This window comes from Hylobates moloch, unplaced genomic scaffold (genome assembly GCF_009828535.3).
Source record: "Hylobates moloch isolate HMO894 unplaced genomic scaffold, HMol_V3 SCAFFOLD_6, whole genome shotgun sequence".
Lineage (NCBI taxonomy): Eukaryota > Metazoa > Chordata > Mammalia > Primates > Hylobatidae > Hylobates > Hylobates moloch.
In genome coordinates, this window is record NW_026652281.1 from 140531212 (window position 1) to 140555612 (window position 24401).

General features: G+C 38.3%; 1 protein-coding gene across 2 annotated transcripts; it reads left to right on the forward strand.

Annotated features, from left to right (window-relative positions):
* The first annotated feature begins 7019 nt into the window (after positions 1–7019).
* Positions 7020–23525, forward strand: MAT2B (methionine adenosyltransferase 2 non-catalytic beta subunit). 2 transcript variants are annotated; one of them, XM_032158569.2, is made up of 7 exons: positions 7020–7380; positions 15965–16159; positions 17502–17616; positions 17789–17941; positions 20415–20608; positions 21456–21569; positions 22094–23525. In XM_032158569.2, exons 1-7 carry the CDS (start codon positions 7351–7353, stop codon positions 22262–22264), a joined length of 972 nt encoding a protein of 323 aa, XP_032014460.1. In that variant the 5' UTR covers positions 7020–7350; the 3' UTR covers positions 22265–23525. The 2 variants fall into 2 exon arrangements, with proteins under 2 accessions (XP_032014460.1, XP_032014459.1); XM_032158568.2 differs by lacking the exon at positions 7020–7380 and adding an exon at positions 9531–9701.
* The last annotated feature ends 876 nt before the right edge of the window (positions 23526–24401 follow it).

The following is a 24401-nucleotide window of genomic DNA, read 5'->3' on the forward strand; positions in this document are numbered from 1 at the left end:
TCAGCCAGTTACAGGATGAGATGCTGTGTTTCATTTTCAACAGTCTCAGCTCTGGGGCTACAGGAGATAGGGTTTTCTTCAGGGTGCACATAGAAGCTTTCAGATTATTTATGGAGCACTTGAGCTAGGAATAAAAATCCCTACACTCACCTTTTTTTGCACCACTTTATCCAGTGACATTAGAAATAACCAACTGTCCTCATTATACTCATTATGAGGCAGAATAGGTAGTCAAGGAAGTAAACATGCCCTTGGTATGCAGCAACTGTGGCTTACTGCACCACACACTTCAACAAAATAAGCCCCAGCATTCACACTGTAGTCAAGCTAATTCAAGCAAAGCTATCTTCAGCAGGAAATTTCCCCATAGACAGCATATACATTTTGATTTTACCTATCCTCAGCCTGACCCTTTGCTCATTATAATAGTAAAAAACCCACCACTGGGTGGAGATTTAAGAGGCTAATGAGACATGCGATATATGAACAAGCATGTACAGCCACTGCTCTTGTGCACCCAGAGGACCACCCAGAACATGCTTACTAGTAACACCTCTTCCCACCCCCTTATGATTAATCACGTAAGACTCCCAGAAAGGGAGTCTCCCTAGTGCCAGTCTTTGTGATGTCATCCTTACCAGCGGCCTGTACTGAATCCTCTCTCTAAGGATGTACTATCTATTGTGTACTTAACTTTCAAAATATTCTTTCTCCTTTGCAATGAATTGCTTAATGCTGCAACGTCTTCACTCTGCCTCTTAAGTTCTTTTTAGACTAAGAAGACAAGAACAAAGGTTTCATAACAGCCATCAACAATTAGTTTTCCAAAAATCCAAAAAAAACAAATCATATACATAGTTAGCCAGCTCCTTGCCTCTTATAACTGGTTGATTAGAAGGGGCCAATGCAATTATTTTGTGTATTTCTATTGCCAGATCATGCTATGCACTCAGTGCTCACTTCACTAACTGGAAAGAATCATTAACATATTTAATAAGATCAGAGTACCAATTCCAAAAACCCTGGAACCATCAGGAAACTCATCCTTAACATTCTGTCCCTCTAGAACAACTCTTGGTACCAAAATCTGTATTAGTCACAGTTCTCCAGAGAAACAGAACCAGTAAGAGATACATAGGAAAGTTGATTTACTATGAGGAATTGGCTGACATGATTATGAAGGCTGAGAAGGCTTGCATCCTGCCATCTGCAGGCTGGAGACCCAGGAAAGCAGGTGTTGTTCAGTACAAGCTTGAAAGCCTGAGAACCATCATAGCAGAGGGTGTAAGTCTCAGTCCAAAGTCAGCAAAAGACTGATGTTCCAGCTCAAACAGTCAGGAAGAAGGGATTAATTCTCCTTTCCTTTGTTTTTTGTTCTACTCAGCCCTCAATGGACCCTCAATCAGCTTTAGCGCATCCACTAATTCAAATATTAACCTCATTCAGAAACACCCTCACAGGCAGCCCCTGAAGCAGTGCCCATGGTCAACCTATGATCTAGTCAAGTTGACATATAAAATTAAACATCACAATTAAACATCACTGGGTTTGGGAACTGAACACCCTGTCTAGTCTAACTCATGCCCTATTTATCTACAATAACTTTTAACCTTGAATGCTTGTTCGTGTTTCACACTGTTGACAAGAGAGGACAGAGGTCAGGATGCCCTGCCTCCTTCCTCAGTATCATTCTTTCAGATTCTCTTCTTGCTGCTTTTCATGACTTCTATGTGAACACCCCCTAAAACAGGGTGAGAAGGATGACAGAGGTGGTGAAAATATGAAACTAGGCCCCAGAACCTATTTGCGGGTGAAGCTGGACCCCAAGACATCTATCCTTATGAAGGTTTTACTTGGGACTCCAACTCTAGCTTATTCATTAGTCCTTTAAATTAGGAGTCATCTAAGCTTCTATCACAAGGCAAATTTTGACAAGTAGATTTTCCAGAAACTGTTACAACGAAGAGGGTAGGGTCAATACCTTGTCTCTTCATCTCTAGCCACAGTAACATTCATCCATTTTCCAATCTGTTGTCTCTTCATCCATTAGGACTTTGTAGTTTTCAAGAAAAAGAGTGAAAGCCAACCTAATTGTCTTTAACAAGTGAATAATTATATATACATAGCCCACTGATTTGAATTGTTTAAAATCAATTCTCTTTTCTGGGAGAAACAATTTTAAAAAGTATTATCTTCATGTATTTACACACTTAAGAATTTAGTGGTCTGAGGATAAAATAAATTCACCTGTAAGTCATGCTTTTGATATTGATTCTACTGCATTTCATTTATTCATTTATTTATATATTCAAAAATATTTATGAAATATTCATCCTGTGCCAGGGACTGAATTTGGTGCTGATACACAGAGGAGAACAAGACTTTGCCCCTTACATTTTTAAGTGAAAGGTGATAGATGTGAAGTAAATAATGGTCACACACACTTTTTTAATGCTAAAAAATAAAGGTATAGGATACTGTGAGAGAGGAAAACATGAGGGTCTAATTAAGATTGGGGTGTATACTATTTGAGGAAAAGGGCGGACAAGGAAAGTAGAGTCAAAGATGCAGCAGAGATCCTGCAGGGCCTTGTAGATGGGAAGTTACTGAAAGGTTGTAAGCAAGTGGTAAAATAACCTGATCTGTCTTTAAAGGATTATTCAGCCTGTGGTAGTGCAGGCAGATGTCTGGATATGCCCAAAGTGAAAGCCAAAGTAAGTCTTTCCAGTGGCCCTAATGGTCCTAACAGATCTACAATCTCACACTTCCACTCGCTTCCCTCTTTGGCTTTTTTCCTTCTTCTCCTTTTACTTATTATTTATTTATTTATTTATTTATTTATTTATTTATTTATTTATTTGAGACAGGGTCTTGCTCTGTCACCCAGACCGAAGTGCAGTGGTACACTTCTCGGCTCACTGCAGCCTCAATATCCCAAGCTCAAGTGAGCCTCCCACTTCAGCCTCCCAAGCAGCTGGGACTACAGTTATGTGCCACTATGCTTGGCTAATTTTTTTGCATTTTTTTTTTTTTTATAAAAATGGGGTTTCATCATGTTGCCCAGGCTGGTCTCAATCTCCTGGGCTCAAGCAATCTACATGCCTCAGCCTCCCAAAGTGTTGGGGTTACAGGTGTGAGCCACCTGGCCCAGCTTTCCCTATTTTATTCTTTTTAGCCACACTGGACTCCTTGCAGATGCTTGAGCACATCAGGCTGAGTAGGCCTATCTTCTGTGCACTTGATTCATCTGCCTGTAATGTTCTCTTATCATATATTCTTGAAACCACTGAAGGGAGGAAGCTCCTTGGACCTGCTCTCTGGGAAACTGTGTGATGCAGAGATCTGGCTGACTTCTCTGATGTATAGCCTGAGTGGGAAGTAAAAACTTTCTAAGGTTGATCACGGTCTTGGATTTGTTACCTTAGTGTAAAACTAGCCTATCTTGACTAATAAATACCATAGTTAACAAATACTGATTTTTAATAAAATATTAATTTTTAATAAAAAGCTTTAGTCTTTAGATATTTTTGAATCTGTTAATTTAAAATATTGTCAAGTTTAATTTTCATTTTCTTGACTACTGGTAAGTTCCAGCATGCTGTCCTATGTGTTTTTGCCTTTTGACTTTTATTAACAATGAATTGCTTTTTACATTTGATCTTATTTTCCTTCAGTTTGTCTTTTGGCTTTGTTAATTATCATTATTGCTGTTGTGCAGCTTTTTACAAAAATCTATGCAGTTTAATTTATTGATATTTTCCCTTTTGGTTTCTAAATGGCGTAATATGGTTATAAAAGATTTCCTCACGTCAAGATTATTTTATATATACTCTTCTAATGCTTTTGTTCCACTTTTTTAGTTCAACTTTTTTTAACCATGATAAATGAAACAATAATAGTTCAACTTTTTAAATTTGTAAAGTACTTATTTTAGCATGAGTGAATTAGAATCCAGCGTTATTTTTTTTTCAGTTTCCACAGAAAGCATTGACAGCCTTATTTTTTTAATAATCCGTTTTAAATTTACTACCTTTAAGCCCTAATAAATTTTCATATGCATATTTGAATCTAGCTGAGTTAATTAGTGTAATAGTATCTTTCAGACAAACCTGGGAGGTTAAGAGGAAGATTAGGTTTGGGAGACAAGATGACGATAAATTAATTTAATCTATTTTAGAATTTCACATAAGTAAAATCATACTCTTTTGTATCTAGTTTCTTTTACTCATCATAATGACTTTGAGATTCATTTACATAGTTCATTTCTTTGTATAGCTAAGTAATATTCCACAGTATAGATACACTACTATTTGTTTACCCATTCATCTGCTGATGGATGTTTATGTTGTTTCCAGTTTTTATCTGTTTTGAATTAAGCTGCTATGAATATTCTTATGTGAGTCTTTATAAATATATGTTTTATTTCTCTTGGGTAAGCATCTAGAAGTAGAATTACTGGGTCATGGAATAATGGAATAGGTGTTTTGTTTTGTTTTTTTTTTTTGAGACGGAGTCTCTCTCTGTCACCCAGGCTCGAGTGCAGTGGCACGATCTCGGCTCACTGCAACCTACGCCTCCCGGGTTCAAGCGATTCTCCTGCCTCAGCCTCCTGAGATTACAGGCGCACGCCACCACACCCACTAATTTTTGTATTTTTTTCAGTAGAGATGGGGTTTCTCCATGTCGGTCAGGCTGGTCTCGCACTCCTGACCTCGTGATCCACCTGTCCCGGCCTCCCTCATGATCCACCTGTCCCAGCCTCCCAAAGTGCTGGGATTACAGGTGTGAGCCACTGCGCCTGGCCAGAATAGGTGTATGTTTAACTTTATTTTATTTTATTTTCTTCCTTCTTTTTTCTTATTGTTCTTATTTCACTGAGGCATACATGTAACTTTATAAAAACTGCCAAACAGTTTTCTAAAGTGGTTGTATCATTTTATACTCCCTCTAGCAATAAAAGAGCATTCTAGTTATTCAAAATGCTTGTTAGTGAAGGAGTTGAGAATATACTACCCCAAAATATGCCACACTGGCATTTTGACTATTTTAAGTTAAAGACACTTAAAAAACAGCAGGCACAAGAAGATCACTGTGACCTTTCTTCTGTTTCTTAAAAGCAGATGAAATTCCCACATGAATGATGCCCTCCCATACTACGAGTAAAGTAACATTCCTATCACCAAAGACAAGAAGTTAATGCCAAGATAATTCTGTACCAACCTTATTAAAATAACTGACCTTCTAGCCTCAAAAATTTAGTTACTTTTTCACTATTTAGGATTTTGTCTAATTTGGTATTTAATTGCAACTCTAACTCCATCTTTGGGTCTTCACTTCCTTTGGAAGGGCCCATGCCACATAAAGTTTGTATAAAATAAACTTGTATGTTGATCTACCTTAATTTAATTCTTAAGTCTAGCCAGAATACCCTGAAAAGATAGAAGTAAAATTTGCCTCCCTTATATTATCATTTGATGCTTTCAGTCTTTAACTTTGGCCATTCTGTTAGGTATGTAATGGTATCTTGCTGTGGTTTTAATTTGCTTTTCTAATGTTGAGCATCTTTTTATGTGCTTATCGGCTATTCTTATATCTTCCTTTTTAAAGTGTTGTCTGAGCTGGGAGCTGTGGCTCATGCCTATAATCCCAGCACCTTGGGAGGCTGAGGCAGGCGGATCACTTGAGGTCAGGAGTTCGAGACCAGCCTGACCAACACGGTGAAACCCCGTCTCTACTAAAAATACAAAAATTAGCCAGGCGTGATGGCATACACTTGTAATCCTAGCTACTCAGGAGGCTGAGGCAGGAGAATGGCTTGAACCTGGGAGGCGGAGGTTGCAGTGAGCCGAGATCATGTCACTGCATTCCAGCCTGGGCAGCAGAGCGAGAGTCCGTCTTAAAAATAATCAATCAATCAATCAGTCAATCAATAGTGTTGTATGGCAGATGCACCTGGCAGCAATAACTTTAAGCATACCCCGAGAATACCCTGTGGTCTAAGAAGAATGTGTGCTTGGAGCTAAGGAATCCGGGAATGGCCAAGGCAAATATTCACTTCTATCTATGGAGGACATCTAAAGAATGTGTGCTTGGAGTCTGGAGCTAAGGAATCCAGGAATGGCCAAGGCGAGTATTAACTCCTTATCTATGGAGCTGCTTGGGAGGCTGAGGCTGTAGAATTACGTGCGGCCCAGGAGTTCGAGGCTGCAGTGAGCTGTGATGGCACCACTGCTCTCCAACCTGGGTGACAGAGGGAGACCCTGTCTTGAAATAATAAAAATAAATAAATTATGCCCAGTTAGCCACTTGGGATCCATCTTGAAGGACTGGCTTTTTCAGGTTCACATTTGTTCACAAATGCAAACACACACACAATTCTTCATAATTTATATTAAGAGATTTCTCTGAATGCCTCTTAGAGTTTATCATGCGCTGTGTGCTCTAAATGAATATAACATTAAAAGTTAGATGATTTTTTTAGTTCAATTCGAATGGCAATTTTTGATGTTCTTAAATTGGTACAGAGCCATTAATTCAGAATAGCGGTGCAAAGCTCACTGAGCACATTCATCACCCTGGAAAGTCTTCGAAAACAGATTACTGGGCTTCGCTCCCAGAGAATGATTTTGTTCCTTAGGTTCTGTGGTGCAGGCAGGTTTGGAAATCACTTATCTAGAAGTCCTTAATGCTTTGTGAAACTTAAGGCCACTCACTCCATCTACCATTTTCTCAGAGGGCAGCATAATATTAATGGAAATGACCCGTTGCATTTTACTTCTTGCGTGCTGTTACCACCACTGCCTTTTACTCTCCTTTGAAATAATTAAAAGCACTGGGAAGGGAAAGCACTGGAGAATTTTACTAAACATAATCTGTTGTAATAAGGTGTAACTAAATAAAATGATAGAAAACTGTGCCTTTTAGAACAGGAATCAACTGCACGATCTGTGTGCTTTCCAAAAGTGTGGCTCACTTCTTCTGCAAGAGAAAACTACAAGGAGTCTTGACAGGAAGTTGTTGGGTTTTTGTTTTTGTTTTTGTTAAGTAGTTAGTTCTACCAAATAGTTTTGCAAATAGACCCAGGCTTGACTGGCAATTAAACATGAAACTTCTCATTGGGTATTTTCGAGACTACCACGGGGAATCAGCTACCAGCTTACTGCCATGTGGAAAACTGCACGAGATTCCGGGATTGGAATCAAAATGCTAATTTAAAAGGTCAAGTGAAGCTGCGCCTCACGTTTTGGCGTGCCTGCGCTCTCTGCAGGCAGAAGAGAACAAAGACCCAGCAAGAGAAAGCAGAGGCTAAGACCCATCCCGTATCTGCTCTCCTGAAATAATTCTGGAGTCATGCCTGAAATGCCAGAGGACATGGAGCAGGTAAGAACTAGCAATTCAAGAAATGAAGAATTCTAGAGTAAGAGATGCTTTAAAAGCATTCCAGTGAACGCCTGCTAAAAACAGAATTGTTGTGTAAAGAAAATAGAAACGGGTGTCATTCATTTCCTTAAAACATAACCTCGGGACATGGAAGAATAAGCCAACTTTAGTTACTGACCTGGAGAACCAGGTTATGAAGGGCTCAGCTAAGTCTCATTAGCTGACAGTAAAATGCAAGACAGAATTGCAGTTTCATTTACCATTTTAAATGCAATTATGTATATAAAGTTTCTACATAAATAAGGATTTTATCTGTAGTTGTGTGTTCCAGATGTTCTTTGTCTTTGTGTGAATTGAATCTGCTAACATAACTTTTAGTTTCAGGCTGCTCTCTTTAAATGTATAGACCTAGCCACCACACCAAGTTGTATATTGTCTATGTTAAGAATGGCGTTTGATTCGCATAGACCCTACCATCATTAAAGAAAATGATCAAAAACCATATCCAAACATATGCCCCTAGAACTGTACCCAACTTTTACGGGTAAAGTATCAAGTCAGATTCTCAAAAGTAGCCGAGTTAAACTCTTTCTGTTCCTCAAGACCAGGCTGCTCTGAGAATCAGAATGCTAATTGCATATGCTTGCCCTTAAACCTTCTTCACGTTGAAGAATGAAGAATTAATTTTCTTTTCTCCCACAGAAAGCTAAGATTACATCACGTGTTGCGACTAGAAACTTTAAACCGAATTCCCAGTTTTTAAGAGAGGAGTAGTAAGATGATCTTGGCTGCTCCCCCGGCCCTCTTCCCGCCCTCTTCTTTGTTGTCCCGATTATGTTTGTTTAGCGCTGGGGCAGTCCTCAAGGATTCCCTAAATGATGCCAAACTGATGAACAGTAATAGCCTGTGTTTAAAAAAAAAAATCAACATAAGAAACCTCAGGCTGTCTTCGATTACTGTTCTAGAGAAACTTTATGTTTACACGAATAAGGAAATGAGTTTTTGTTGGAGGTTGGGGAGGAAGGAAAGTCACGGTGTTCTGACGTGGAAAACTTCTTTAAAAGGCTGCTTAGTCTTTAGTTTGAAAATAAACCAAAAAGGATTAGGAGTTGGGGAAAGGCCCTAGGAAAAACCAAGCAGTGGTCACGTTTGTGGGCGACGTTTAGAGCTTGCTATCCTGGGCACACAAGAACCCTTGGAATGTTCGGTGCAAAGTTGGCAAATCCTACACGGCCTGTGCCAGGGTTTACTTTCTGCATAAATTTCACAGGCGTCCGGCCCGGCTGAGGACTTTTTGCGGTTTTTAACTGGAAGGGAAATAAGTCGGCATCAGCACTTAGGGCTGATTAACTTTTAAAAGGTGGTAGAACGCCCAGCCTTACATGCTGCTGCTTAAATTCTCGGTGCTTACCAAGGCTGGGCTCGTGTGGCCCAATCCTGCAATCCCCGAGGCGGTGTTTCTTAAAGGGTGGGCTTGATTCTGGTTAAACCCATTAAGTAGTAGGACCCCGGGCTCGTTTCTTGTTCTGTAATTATGGGTAAAGTCCAAGGATCTGCGTTTTGAAGAGGTACCTAAGTAGTTCATCTTCCTTCCCCCCACAACTTTTTATTTTTAATTAGTTAAAAATAGTTTTACATTTTTGAAATCTCACACATAGGTTTTTTCTTTTTTTAAGCATCCCAGGAAGACAAATGGCCCAGACGCCAACCCTTTTATTTTTATTCCTTGTCTTCTTCTAAATCCTTCAAAACCCCCACCTAGGGCTCTAGAGATGTGTCCATTATGCTCTACACACCTCCGCCCCTGCCCCCCATGACTTTAAAATGCTTTTTATTCTACTTTTTATATTGCTCAGTCGATCCTCATGCACTGCGCTGTCTGCAAACTTGAAACTCAAGGCGATCCAGTTCAATCTTTTCCCGAGTCAAGAAAAAAAGTAGAATAAAAAGCACACAAATAAAATCTCCGAAACAAAACCTGAATTCACTGCCTAATGTCAGGACCTTTCTTTTGTGTGTCGCTTTAAGCATCGGTGCGTGGGCTGGGGGCGGACCGCGCGCACCCGCCCTCTTTCTGGGGGCGTCGGCGGAGCGTGGCCAATCAACGGGCGCGGCTGTGGCAGCGGAAGCCGGAAGCGGCGAGCGGGGTCGATCTGGGCCTAGGGGAGGCGGGCCGAGGGCGTTAGAGCTGAGGCCCGCGTCGATCCTGGGTTGGAGGAGGTGGCGGCCGCTGAGGCTGCGGCGTGAAGACGGCGGGCATGGTGGGGCGGGAGAAAGAGCTCTCTATACACTTTGTTCCCGGGAGCTGCCGGCTGGTGGAGGTGAGGGAGTCGGCCTGGGCGTCTCCGGTGGGAGCGGGGGCGCCGAGGGGGACGAGCCGCCGGGGCTCGGGCGGCTTTCTATGCGTATTCCGCCCGGGTCAGAGCCTCCGGCCGGGAGTGGTCTCACCGCCACCCTCCCAGCCCCGGATCCGAGGGGGGCGCCACCGAGTTTGTTTATCTCAGCGCACACGGGTCAGTGTTTTTTTCTTCCAGCCACTGCGGCAGGAAGCAAGTAGGTGGAGGTTTTACTTTCGAGTTCTGTCTCTGCTCCTGAGGACGAAGAGGTTTTTCAGAATTGTTTGTTTTGATTTTGTTTTTCCCCGTGTATTCATCTTTAGTTCGTATTCCTCGATCTTACAAGTTCGTAGGTTTGAGAAAGAACAGGAAAAGGTGACTTCTTACAAATAACAGTGCTGGAAATGACAACTTATTGAATTCTTAAGTTCTCAGCACTATGTTATGCACTTGACGGGCATTACTTTAATCCTCCACTGTGAGATAGTTATTGCCTCATTTTGTAGATGAGAAAACAGGCATAGAGGGTGAGACATTGGCCCACGTTCTTTCTGTAAGGTTGGAGCCTGGAATTCAGATACAGGTTTGTGTGACTGTCTCGGGTTTTGAACCACTACGGAGTTTCCCTGAAGGAAGATTATGATGATGATTGGAAGATCCATCTCTGGTGCTCCTCGCACCCCCGCCCTATCCTGCTCCGTTCCACTTAAGGGCCTCCAGCCTTAATCTGTCCACAGAACATATCCAACCCTGGGGATAAGAACACTGCTAATGCCCAGACCATGTGTTTTGAAGAGAAGAGAGAATATAGGAGATGGCTGTCTCTGTTAATGCAAAGTTTTCATGCTTCCAAATTTACTTAGGGTTTTCGAATCACTTTGGTTCTTTGAGGGTAAAGTTAGGATAAATGGTCTATTAACCTCTGTGTTCCTAGGTCCTCCAGACGGTGCTGAGTGCATGTTACATATTGTACGTTTACATTTATATGTATGCATTCGTATGTGTACATGTGCATATAAAGCTTAATCTACTTTCACAAAAAGTTCTGTATAAAAATGAAAATCGCTTTTCGTGTTTATCTTAATTAAAAATTAAACAACGAAGAGCTTGGCACAGACTTACTGCTGTCAAAACCTGTAGAATTAAAGCTTACTGACTCATGAGAACGAGAACTGTCTCATAGTTAATGTTAGAGAAGCAGCCTGGAGTGGTTCTTGTTAGTAATACTGTCTGTGGAGCACAGTAGCGTCGCAGTAGGAGTTAGACCAATCCCACCTAAGTAGTCAGAGAATCTTAAAAAGTAAAGCCCAGTCATGTTTACTTAAAGGTCTGTTTCTGGGGAATTAAAAAATAAACATGAAACCGTGCCAAGTTTTAAAGTTTCTAAAGACGACAAGGTATTTACCACTGAAATTTAGGAAAACCACATACTAGTAATTTTCCATTATTTACTTTTCTAGAACATTTTTAGTAGACATTAACGCAGGTGTGCTAAAGTAGAAATCACTGTCCCAGAGTACTGTGTTGGACCATTTGGAAAGAGCCATGTATCTCCCATTACCTATACAATTTGGTATCCTTCGATTAGATAGGATAATAAGAACATTTATTTATATGTACTTAACTTTTCAAGAAATGTTTTTTTGGTGTCCATAAATCTGGTCCCTTGGAGTGATTGAATTCCATACTTCAAAGTTTAGACAATAAGAGGCAGATACGTTTAGAGTAACTTAAACTGATATTAGATCTACTTTCCCCCATATAATAAAAATTGAGAAAAAGTAGACTTCAGGCAAAGTATTATCAACTCCTTATTGTGCCTTGAGTGAACTAGAGAGCATTTTATTCTTTCATTCTGATTTTCTTAAAGTGTTTAGACATTTTTTCCTTGTGCACAACTAAAATAATTTATGGAGTGCAGGTCCAAAGTAGTTTTTAGAGGGATATTTCTTTTTCTAAAGAACGAACCAAAAAGCCCCAACAAAACAGTGTAAAAGGCAGAAGAGTACTGTTTATATAGAAGCTCAAAAATAGAGATATTTGTTTGGCATATTTTAAATTTCGGAGTAATGCATATTCAGAGGAAAAGTTACCTTATTTAAGTAAACGAAATATTCGGACTCCTTATGGTAGGGATAATATGGAAAATGTTAGAAATGTAGAACTTTAAAGCTGAAAGAGCCTTAGTCATTTTGTCTAAATGCCTCCCCCATTTACCAATGAAGAATTAGATCAATAGAGATAGAATGACTTCTAAACACAACACCAATTTGTGGCAGAACAGATAAAACTTTAATCATTCATGAAACCAAATATTAGTTCACAGGATTGAGACAAAATGCAGTGTATTTGACTTGACCAGAGAAGCAAGAAGACTCAGGTTCTGGTTCCAGCTTTTTCTCTTTTACTGTAGACAAAACCTTTAACACTGGACTTCTTGTTACTCGCTTTGGAAATAGTATCTCTTCTAACAAGCTGCTGGTTTTGTTTTTTGTTTTTTTTTCTTTTTTTTCTTCTTGCCCTTTCACCAGTCTGAAGTGCAGTGGCTCAAACTCTCTTCACTGCACCCTCTGCCTCCAGGGTTCAAGCGATTCTCCTGCCTCAGCTTCCCAATAGCTGAGATTATAGGCGCCCACCAACATGTCCAACTAGTTTTTCTATTTTTGTTAGAGACAGCGTTTTACCATGTTGGCCAGGCTGGTTTTGAACCCCTGACCTCAGGTGGTCGGTCCACCTTGGCCTCCCAAAGTGCTGGGATTACAGGCGTGAGCCATGGCACCCGGCCTCAAACTGCTGTTATTAGAAAAACAAAAACAACTATGATTATATACTTATATAACATGTTTTCTTCTTTTTGATTTTTTTTTTGTTTGTTTTTTTGAGATGAAGTCTAGCTTTTGTCCCCCAGGCTGGAGGGCAATTGCGCGATCTCAGCTCACTGCAACCTCCGCCTCCTGGGTTCCAACGATTCTCCTGCCTCAGCCTTCCGAGTAGCTGAGATTACCTAAAATTACTTGGAAAAAAATATGAAACAGTGTACAGAACCCAGCGGTCAGATGTCAGTGCTCAAGATTTTTATTAAGAGTGAGGATCTGAAGTGCAAGCATTTATTGAAATGGAAGTGATACGGCACAACATTCTGTTTGAAAATTAACATGTTATAGGCCGGGGCGTACTGGAGGCCTTACATAGTAACCCAGGGGTATAAGGATATAAAGTTGCTTTTTCTCATACAACCCCACTTCCTTTTTTACGTTAAGCTTATTATATTCCCTAAAGAGCCTTGTTCTTCTCTGTACTTAATACTGCATCAACTCCAAGAAGCTCTTAATTATAAGAAGATCATCTGGGCTCTTATTTAAGTTGCACTAAGTTAGCAAAAAATACTGCTAAACTGTGACAATTCATAAGATTTATTTTTTTATTCATTTAACAGATGTTAAAATGAAGAAACAAGTGTACTTCACAGAATCAGTGAAGTACACAGATCTTAATTCCCTGTTTAGTAACTTTTGTGGATTGTATAATGCTTTGGCTTCTATTTCAAGTTTTCTTTTTTAAGGGGGAAAGATACTGTTGTCATTTTGAGAAAGGTAGATGGCACTTTTTGTTTTGCTTGTGTAAGAGAAACGGATTTTTATGAAAGCTTTGAACTTTCCTGGAGTTCGAGAGTACGCTGGTCCTCTAAGTGCAGTCTCCAAATCACGATGATCAGCATCACTTGTTGGAACTTGTTCGGAATGCAAATTATCAAGTCCCACCCCAGACCTTTGTGATCTAAAAGCCCTCCAGGTGATTCTGATCCACACTGAAGCATGAGAACCACTGACCTTAGGAACTGTTACCTGTTCCTTTGCTTCCCTAGAGTGAAGTAAAAAGTGAGAAACTTGGAAGAAACCAAATTATCTCTTTTAGAGTATTTTTTCAGGAATCTTTACCGTATTTATCCTGTGTAAATTGTTTTCTCTGTACTAGACTTGGCATGTTTTCTCCTCTTTACAGTTCAATCTTTGTAGAGCTGTTTTCTTGCCAAATTTCAAAGAAAATATTTTGTTGGCTGAAATCCTTGTTTTCATAAATCAATTGGTTTAGAGCCAAGTTTTGCAACACAGCCTGAATGAAATTGCTTTCAACTTTTAAAATGTCTTGAAATTGGTTGAACTAAGGAAAAATAATCCTAAGAATTTACCTTTATACTATCTTTCCCTGTTAGTCTTTTCATTTTAGGTTTTTGATTGCTAGAAATACTTGATTTTGGTGTCTTTTTAAAAAAAAAAATGTATGTATTCGGCTGAATAATTCAGCTAAGGGCTTTAAAAGGTCTTTGGTTATTGTATATGTATTTAAAGTTTTTGACAGCTCAGAATTAGGTGACTATAACAACTCGAGATAAAATAACTGGTTTGTTTTTAATAGTAAAAGTTGACTTTATTCAAGATCCTGGTTGGAAACTTGGTGTTACCCATCTTGGGAAGAAGGGACATTTTTGGAACTATGCTTGGAAACAGAATTTAAATTGTTTCCTAAATAGTGGTTCTTTTTCATTTCTGTGTGTAAGAATTTGTTTCACAGTAGCAACACAGATCAGGTTAAAATATTTTTTCTTATCCTTTGTGTTTATTTATTTTAGCTTTTTTTTTTTTTTTTTTTTTGAGATGGAGTCTCGCTCTTGTTACCCAGGCTGGAGTGCAGTGGTGCCATCTTGGCTCATTGCAGCCTCCACCTCCTGGGTTCAAGCAATTCTCCTGCCTCAGCCTCCCGAGTAGCTGGGATTACAGGTGCCCGCAACCACGCCTGGCTAATTTTTTTGTATTTTTAGAAGAGATGGGGTTTCACCATGTTGGCCAGACTGGTCTTGAACTCCTGACCTCAGGTGATCTGCCCAGCTCGGCCTCCCAAAGTGCTGCGATTACAGGCATGAGCCACTGCGCCAGGCCAATTTTAACTATTCTATGTAGGTAAATTTTTGGTTAACTAAGGAACATTTACCAACTTGGTTAAACTTAGAAAGCATTTAAGTGTTGTAAGGACCAAGTTTTTTTTCCTCCTCATATATTCCTTTGAAATGCTGATTAATTCTCTACATTGGGTCCATCAAAATATGATAAATCATTGAGACTTGAAACAACATTTGGGATTAAAATCTGAAGACCAGAAACATCAGCTTGTAAATATATTGGCAGATTTGACCCAAATACTAATCAGGCCTTAAAATAGGTAAACTTAAAACACATTTCTCTCTAGAGACTCAAAGAGCACCTTCAGTCGTATCTATAGGAGCAAGACAAATTGTAAAGTCTTATAAACTGAAGAATGTAATGTTGTTATTTACTATTTAGGTACTTGGAGCAAAAGTATAAAAAAAGTTGCTGTTTACTAACTCATTCGGGTATTATCAATCATAAAAATAGGATTTTCTGTTAACATAGGAAATATAAATCTACATAATTCCTTGCATATCATCTTGTGTTCTTTTCCTTGGGTAAGATTATTATAACTTTTTTAATTAAAAAAAAAATTTTTTTTGAGACAGGGTCTCACTCTGTCCCCCAGACTGGAGTTCATGTCATGATCTCTGCTTATTACAGCCTTGACCTCCCAGGCTCAAGTGATCCTCCCACCCCAGCCTCCCAAGTAGCTAGGACTACAGGCATGCACCACCTGTAGCTCAGCTAATTTTTGCTTTTTTTTTTTTTTTATTTTTTTTGTAAGGATGGGGTTTCACCATGTTGCCTAGGCTGGTCTTGAACTCCTGGGCTCAGGTGATCCACCTGCCTTGCCCTCCCAAAGTGCTGGGATTAAAGGCATGAGCCACCATGCCTGGCAAAAGCTTTTTCTTAAGTGATACAGTTTTTTATATGCTTTGATTAATCATTGTTCTAACTTTATTTATTACATTTTTAAGTTGTGTTTTCTGCTTTTTTATTTTAAAAATTTATTTATTTTTATAAATACAAAGTATATGTTTACTTTTTTATTTTTTGTATTGAGATAGGTCTCACTATGTTACCCAGGCTGGTCTCAAACTCCTGGGCTCAGCGGATCTGCCTGCCTCGCATTCCCAAAGTGTTGGAATTACAGGCGTGAGCCTGGTGCCCGGCCCTAACTTAACTTCAGAATTGGCTTGCAGATATGGGACATGAGTCAAAATACATAGAATTAAGACAGTTAGGGAACAACTATGGTGACTAATTTATTTGAGAGAACTCTTTTCAAAGTTAGTAACTCTTTCCGCCTTCACCTTCTAGGAGGAAGTTAACATCCCTAATAGGAGGGTTCTGGTTACTGGTGCCACTGGGCTTCTTGGCAGAGCTGTACACAAAGAATTTCAGCAGAATAATTGGCATGCTGTTGGCTGTGGTTTTAGAAGAGCAAGACCAAAATTTGAACAGGTTAATCTATTGGATTCTAATGCAGTTCATCACATCATTCATGATTTTCAGGTATGATTTAGGTTATTTTAACATATACATGAACAATATTAAGAATTGTCTGGATGATACTGAAACTGTCCTTGCTCAAGGAAATTACTATGCTTGAAAGCTCTGAAGCTGTATTATGCAGTAGCATTTTTTTCATTTGGCATGACATGGTATATGTAAACCTTAAATTTTGACACGTTGACAAAGACAGATATGAAGCATTTTATAAAATGCTTATGTTTATAGAGTGCCTTCTAAGTAATACTTTCTCTGCAAATGGTTTTCAAATGTTACTGTAAACCTCACAACACTGCAAAATAGTTATTTTCATTTTAGAGCTGAGAAAGCAGGCTCAGAGAGGTTTTTGGTATCATTGATACTATTCTCCCTTTGACATGGATATATTAGATATTTAAATCATGTTAATTGCATAAATGATAGCTCTTTCCTCCTGTCCAAATTCGGGGATAAAACTTGTTTTGATTTAGAAACACTTCTGTTTTGTTCTTGTTTTTGAGACATGATCTTGCTTTGTTGCCCAGACTGGAGTGCAGTGGTGCAGTTGAGTTCACTGCAGCCTCCACCTCCCAGGGTTCAAGCAGTTCTCCTGCCTCAGCTTCCCGAGTACCTGAGACTACAGGCGTGCGCAACCGCACCTAGCTAATTGTTGTATTTCTAGTAGAGATGGGGTTTCACCATGTTGGCCAGGCTGGTCTTGAACTCCTGACCTCAAGTGATCCGCCCACCTCAGTCTTCCCAAGTGCTAGGATTACAGATTTGAGCCACCGCGCCCAGCCTAAAAACATGGTTGTTTTATTTTCAGACAGGGTCTCACTCTGTAGCCCAGGGTGAAGTACGGTAGATCGATCACAGCCCACTGTAGCCTTGAATTCGTTGGCTCAAGTGATCCTTCTGCCTCGGCCTCCACAACAGTTAGAACTACAGGCTCATGCCACCACGACTGGCTAATTTTTAAATTTTTTTGTAGAGATTGAGTACCACTATGTTTCCCAGTCTTATCTTGAACTCCTGGCCTCAAGCAGTCTCTCACCTCAGCCTCCCAAAGTGTTGGGATTACATGCATGAACCATCACACCAGAGTAGAAATACAGTTGACAGTTTTTTTCCTGGTTTGTGTCTACATATTATGAAATACTCTTTTCAGTGCCTATAAATATTTTAAGTCTGAACCTTGCTGGGAAAAGAAGCAGCATGACAAAACTACATTAGAAATTACAATGATTTATTCTTAGTTGAAAGAATGTTGACTTACTGCACATTTTCTCTGAATTAACTTTAAGAAGGCTGTAATACCTCTTTCATTTTATTTTGAGTTAAAAATACGTCAATGCTTAACTTCCAGCCCCATGTTATAGTACATTGTGCAGCAGAGAGAAGACCAGATGTTGTAGAAAATCAGCCAGATGCTGCCTCTCAACTTAATGTGGATGCTTCTGGGAATTTAGCAAAGGAAGCAGGTAATGATGACTTTATTAAATTTTCATAAAATATTAAGTGATCGCTGAGTTTTTAGAAATTAAGGTTTTGTAGATGGTTATTTGTTTTTATATATCATGAAAAACCATTCTAAATTCCATGAAAGAGTAATGTCATGTAAAAATTTAATAGATTTGTCTTCTTATTTTGTAGCTGCTGTTGGAGCATTTCTCATCTACATTAGCTCAGATTATGTATTTGATGGAACAAATCCACCTTACAGAGAGGAAGACATACCAGCTCCCCTAAATTTGTATGGCAAAACAAAATTAGATGGAGAAAAGGCTGTCCTGGAGAACAATCTAGGTAAGACATAATCTCTTTAGCCCCGATTGTTTTTGAAGACTTTAAAAATCATTTATACATATACATATACATGTTTTTAAATTTAAAAAGTCAATGAATATGAATCATTAGAGAAAAATTAGAATATAGTTAATAAAGAAAATAAAAAATTCTAAGAGATAACTGCTTTGTGAATCCTTCAAGACAGTTTCCACTATCAGTGTTTACATATTCATCTTTACACATAGAAAACAAGTCAGGTAATGCAAGCTTTTGTAACTTATTTTCAGAAAAACAGGGCAGTATAATTTCTCTTAGAGTGAGATATTCTGTTTATGTATTCTGTTATATGTATTTTGTTTTTGTGTATTCTATTATATGTATGTTGTATATATTAACATTCTATGTATGGTGTTTCTTTTTTCCTATATGTGAGTTTGTGTATAATACACCTCTCCATATATAAAAAGCATACACTCCTTAGAAAAAATGTAAAATTACTAAGAACAAAAGTTCTCATAAATGCTGCCTCAGGGAGATAAACACCAAATGTGGTTAAGTGTGGAAGCATTTTTATGTATTTTCAAAAAATGTATGCATGTTGTTTCATAACCTGGTTTTTTTTCCCTCAACATCTTTGCATTTCAGTACAAGTGGAACCTGCTCTGGGATATCTTACTCCTATCAGTGGCTGCATAGTGCTTAATTTAATGGTCCCCTGCACTAAAACTACTGCCTTAGACTGTACTATGGCCTTGAGAAGCAGCCCTAGTATAGAATACTTTACTAATGGACATTTAGGTTTTTAAAAAGTTTTCTCGTATTGTGTATTATACTGTTGAAATCATCCTTGAATAAATTTGTCTTAGTTTATTTCGTGCTGCTATAACAGAATACCAACAACTCAGTAATTTATAAAGAACAGAAATTTATTTCACACAGTTCTAGAGGCTGAGAAGTCCAAGATCAAGGTGAGGGTCTTTCTGGTCCTCTAGAGGGGAGGAATGCTGTGTTCTCACATGGCAGAAGAGCAGAAAGGGATGTGCTCCTTCCTTCAAGCCCTTTTATAGTGGCATTAATCCATTCATAAGAGCAGAGTGCTGATGACCACCTAAACACCTGCCAAAATGCCCCACCTCCCAACACTGTTGCTTCGTGGATTAAGTTTCAACATGATTTTTGGAGAGGACAAAAACATTCAAACCTTAGCAGTATCTAAGTTCTCTTGTCATATGATTTAAAAGAAAATGTTTGATTTGCAGTTACTGTATACCATCAGCAGGGACCATTATAAAATCTAAATATTAATGAGTGGTTGTAAAACTAATGTGAACACTCATATACCCTTCACATAGATTCACAAATTGTTAATGTTTTGTCACATTTGTTTTACACGTTTGCTTTTGCCAGACCCATTGATACTTAGTTGAATTTCATCTCCAAATACTTAACTTTTTATCTTCTAACAACAAGAATGTTCTCCACATAATTACAATGCAGTTATCATATGTTGGAAACTTAACATTAATATGGTACTGTAATCAAATACAAATCTATTTAGGAATTTTCTCATTTATGCCAAAAATGTCCTTTATTGCTCTTATTTTTTAATCTAGCATCCAGTCAAAGACTATTCATTGCATTTAGTTGTCATGATAGGTTTTATTTTTAATGATCATATTAATGTAGGATTTATATATATAAAAAAACTAGTCCAAATGACAGAAGATACTTAACAAATGTGGTTTTGCCTTTTTTTTTTTTTTTTTTTTGAGACAGGGTCTCAGTCGCCTGGGCTGGAGTGCAGTGGGATGAACACAGCTCACTGTAGCCTTGACCTCCTTGGCTTAAGCGATCCTCCCACCACGAACAGCTAATTTTTTTACATTTTGTAGAGACGAGATCTCACTGTGTTGCCCACGCTGGTCTTGAACTCCTGGGCTCAAGTAGTCCTCCTGCCTTGGCCTCCCAAGTGCTGGAATTACAGGCATGAGCCCCACCACACTCAGCCTTTGACTGTTTTTAATTTTATTTTTGAGGCAGGGTCTCACTCTGTTGCCCAGGCTGGAGTACAGTGGTGCAGTCATAGCTCATTGCAACCTCAAACTTCCAGGCTCAAGAGATCCTTTTGCCTTACTCAGCCTCCCAAGTAGCTGGGACTACAGGCATGTGCCACCATGCCCAGCTAATTTTCATTTTAATTTTTTGTAGAGACGGAGTTTTGCTATGATGCCCAGGCTGATCTTGAACTCCTGGCTTCAAACGATCCTTCTGCCTTGGCCTCCCAAAGTGCTAGCATTATAGGCATGAGCCACTGTGCCTGGCCTTGACTGTTTTTACATTGCATTGTCACAAGTGAGCTGTGTCATTTTGGTATATTTTAATTAAAAGGCAAGGTTTCTACTTTGATATTATTTAAATCCACACCCTTGTATCTTACATCAAAATTTAAGAACCAGTCAGCTTTAAATTATTTGCTTTTATTCTTCTCTAGGAGCTGCTGTTTTGAGGATTCCTATTCTGTATGGGGAAGTTGAAAAGCTCGAAGAAAGTGCTGTGACTGTTATGTTTGATAAAGTGCAGTTCAGCAACAAGTCAGCAAACATGGATCACTGGCAGCAGAGGTTCCCCACACATGTCAAAGATGTGGCCACTGTGTGCCGGCAGCTAGCAGAGAAGAGAATGCTGGTAAGAAGGATTCCTGAGTCCTATCTTAGCGAAGGTCCGCTTTGTCTTCTCCATGCTTGAACTTTCATAGCTATACTTGGAGTGTTACTGAGTGAAAGCCAAAAGTGCTTTTTTAAAACTAGGCTACCAAACAAAAGTAGTTTACATATAGACTATATTCATGAAGAATAAAAATATGCTCTTCTGTTTGAATTTATTTCTTATGTACTATAGATCCCATCATTTCTTTTATTGCAAAGTGTTAGGAAACTTCAAAATAATCATCTAAGGTCTTTTAAGAAGGTACTCTTTGGGGGCTGGGCATGGTGGCTCACACCTGTAATCCCAGCACGTTTGAAAAAGTTGGTATTAAATATAATATCCATACAAAGAAAGATGAGACTGATTTAGTTTAGAATATTAATAGGATGACTATAGTTTTTTAATATATGAGAATTATATTTGGTAATATATAACATGACAATATTTAAGAAAGTTTATCTCAACTTGAAAAATGGTTCTATTAAGTTTTTGTTTTAGCTTAGGATAATTAAAAATGCTCATTAAATTGGACTGTTTTCATAAAAATGTGTAATGATTTTTTATATTCCTGCTAACTAAGTAAAATTGGAGCCTTTTTTTGATTTTAAAAATTCTTAAGGTTTAATTTCTAGAAATTGCTCTTTTGTGTTTTGCTAAGAGTATTAGTAAGAATTAGATTTTAGATATCTTCTGGAGAGCTTTCCAGAAAAAGAGGGTTGCCTTTTAGTTCCTGGACCTTATTTTAAGTAAGCTTTTTTTTCAAACCTATTATTCTACTCAGCTCAAAAAGTGGAAACTATTGAATTTATTGTGTCATCGTTCTTAGGATCCATCAATTAAGGGAACCTTTCACTGGTCTGGCAATGAACAGATGACTAAGTATGAAATGGCATGTGCAATTGCAGATGCCTTCAACCTCCCCAGCAGTCACTTAAGACCTGTAAGTACGTGGCTGTAAAAACCTTCTTTAGATCCATTGCTATGGTATATATTATTGCTGTGTTGGGTAACTTCATTTCTCAGTACTAATCAAAGTGAACTTTGCTTGTATGCTGGCTGTTTATAGTTCTACTTTTCTCTAAATTATCATCTGTAGAGAAGATCATGAGTATTGAAGTTTGTAGAAAATGTATTATGGTCTTGATCGTGAAAGGCATTTGGTTTATTTTTCCAGGGATGATCAAATCAGATTTCTTACACTAAGAGCAAAAATAAGTAGCAAATATAAAACCTCAAAATGGCCAGGCACAATGGCTCATGCCTGTAATCCCAACACTTTGGGAGGCTGAGGCAGGAGGATCCCTTGAGCCCGGGAATTTGAGACTAGCCTGGGCAGTGGAAGGAGATCTCATCTCCGTTTAAAAATATATACATATAAAAAAAAAAAAGGCCAGGGTGAACAAAGCCCTCAAAATATAGCCTTTCACTTACTTTTGATTTTTTTGTGTTTATCTTTCTTTAAAGATTACTGACAGCCCTGTCCTAGGAGCACAACGTCCAAGAAATGCTCAGCTTGACTGCTCCAAATTGGAGACCTTGGGCATTGGCCAACGAACACCATTTCGAATTGGAATCAAAGAATCACTTTGGCCTTTCCTCATTGACAAGAGATGGAGACAAACGGTCTTTCATTAGTTTATTTGTGTTGGGTTTTTTTTTTTTTTTTAATGAAAAGTATAGTATGTGGCACTTTTTAAAGAACAAAGGAAATAGTTTTGTATGAGTACTTTAATTGTGACTCTTAGGATCTTTCAGGTAAATGATGCTCTTGCACTAGCGAAATTGTCTAAAGAAACTAAAGGGCAGTCATGCCCTGTTTGCAGTAATTTTTCTTCTTATCATTTTGTTTGTCCTGGCTAAACTTGGAGTTTGAGTATAGTAAATTATGATCCTTAAATATTTGAGAGTCAGGATGAAGCAGATCTGCTGTAGACTTTTCAGATGAAATTGTTCATTCTCGTAACCTCCATATTTTCAGGATTTTTGAAGCTGTTGACCTTTTCATGTTGATTATTTTAAATTGTGTGAAATAGTATAAAAATCATTGGTGTTCATTATTTGCTTTGCCTGAGCTCAGATCAAAATGTTTGAAGAAAGGAACTTTATTTTTGCAAGTTACGTACAGTTTTTATGCTTGAGATATTTCAACATGTTATGTATATTGGAACTTCTACAGCTTGATGCCTCCTGCTTTTATAGCAGTTTATGGGGAGCACTTGAAAGAGCGTGTGTACATGTATTTTTTTTCTAGGCAAACATTGAATGCAAACGTGTATTTTTTTAATATAAATATATAACTGTCCTTTTCATCCCATGTTGCCGCTAAGTGATATTTCATATGTATGGTTATACTCATAATAATGGGCCTTGTAAGTCTTTTCACCATTCATGAATAATAATAAATATGTACTGCTGGCATGTAATGCTTAGTTTTCTTGTATTCTCTTTTTAAATGTAAGGACCAAACTTCTAAACTAATTGTTCTTTTGTTGCTTTAATTTTTAAAAATTACATTCTTCTGATGTAACATCTGATACATACAAAAGAATATAGTTTAATATGCATTGAAATAAAACAATAAAATTAATACTTGATCCAGAATGTGAACTTACCACCCCATCCTAGAATGTTACAGATACTGTATCTATTTGTGCGAACTGATTTGTTTTTAACTAAAAATTAATAGCTATATAATCTTGTTACATTATACAGTTGACCCTTGAACAGCGTGGGTTTGGGGTATGAACCTTGCACAGTCTAAAATCCACTATAACTCTTGACTCCCCAAATACTTAATTAGTAAAAACCTACTGTTGACCAGAAGCCCTACTGATAAACAGTCATTTAACATATTTCCATCTTCTGTGTATTATATATACTGAATTCTTAAAGTAACCTAGAGAAAATAAAATGTTATTAAGAAAATCTCAAGGAAGAGAAAATATATTTATTATTCATTAAGTGGAAGTAGATTATCATAAAGTTCTTTTTTTTTTTTTTTTGAGACAAGGTCTTGCTCTGTCGCATAGGCTGGAGTATAGTGGTGCATTCTCAGCTCACTGCAACCTCCACCTCCTGGGTTCAAGCAATTCTCCCTCAGCCACTCGAGTAGCTGGGATTACAGGCACCCGCCAACACGCCCAGCTGAGTTTTGTATTTTTAGTAGAGATGAGGTTTTGCCATGTTGGCTAGGCTGATCTCGAACTCCTGCCCTCAAGCAATCCACCCGCCTCGGCCTCCCAAAGTGCTGGCACTACAGGCATGAGCCACCGCACCTGGCCTGGATCATAATAGAGTTCTTTATTCTTATCTTCATGTTGAGTAGGCTGAGGAAATTAACTGGGGAAATTTTACTGATACCCGAGTCCTACCCTGGGCTTACTGAAATAAATTTTGGGAATTGAGGCCTATTAATTTATTTTTAAATGTTTCCCAGTCTGGCATTGCATTTGGCAACCACTAAATTGAAGCATTTTGTTTTATATTTTAAGTTACTACAGTTCATATAGTGGAGAATTAAGTTTCAGAGAGTAAAAAGTGTTATTCTTCTCTAGCCACCCATTTTTCAACTGTGGAAGAAATTGATGTAGATCAGTTCCTTGCATATGTTTCTAGAGGCATTCCGCATATAGGAGAATATAATCTCAAAACACACGTGTCCATACTCTGACCATCCACCCTCACAAAGAATAACATACAATTCTCTGAACTTCTTTTTTTCATTTGGAATTTGGAATATAAAGAATGTCCTTTTTTTTTTTTTTTTTTTTTT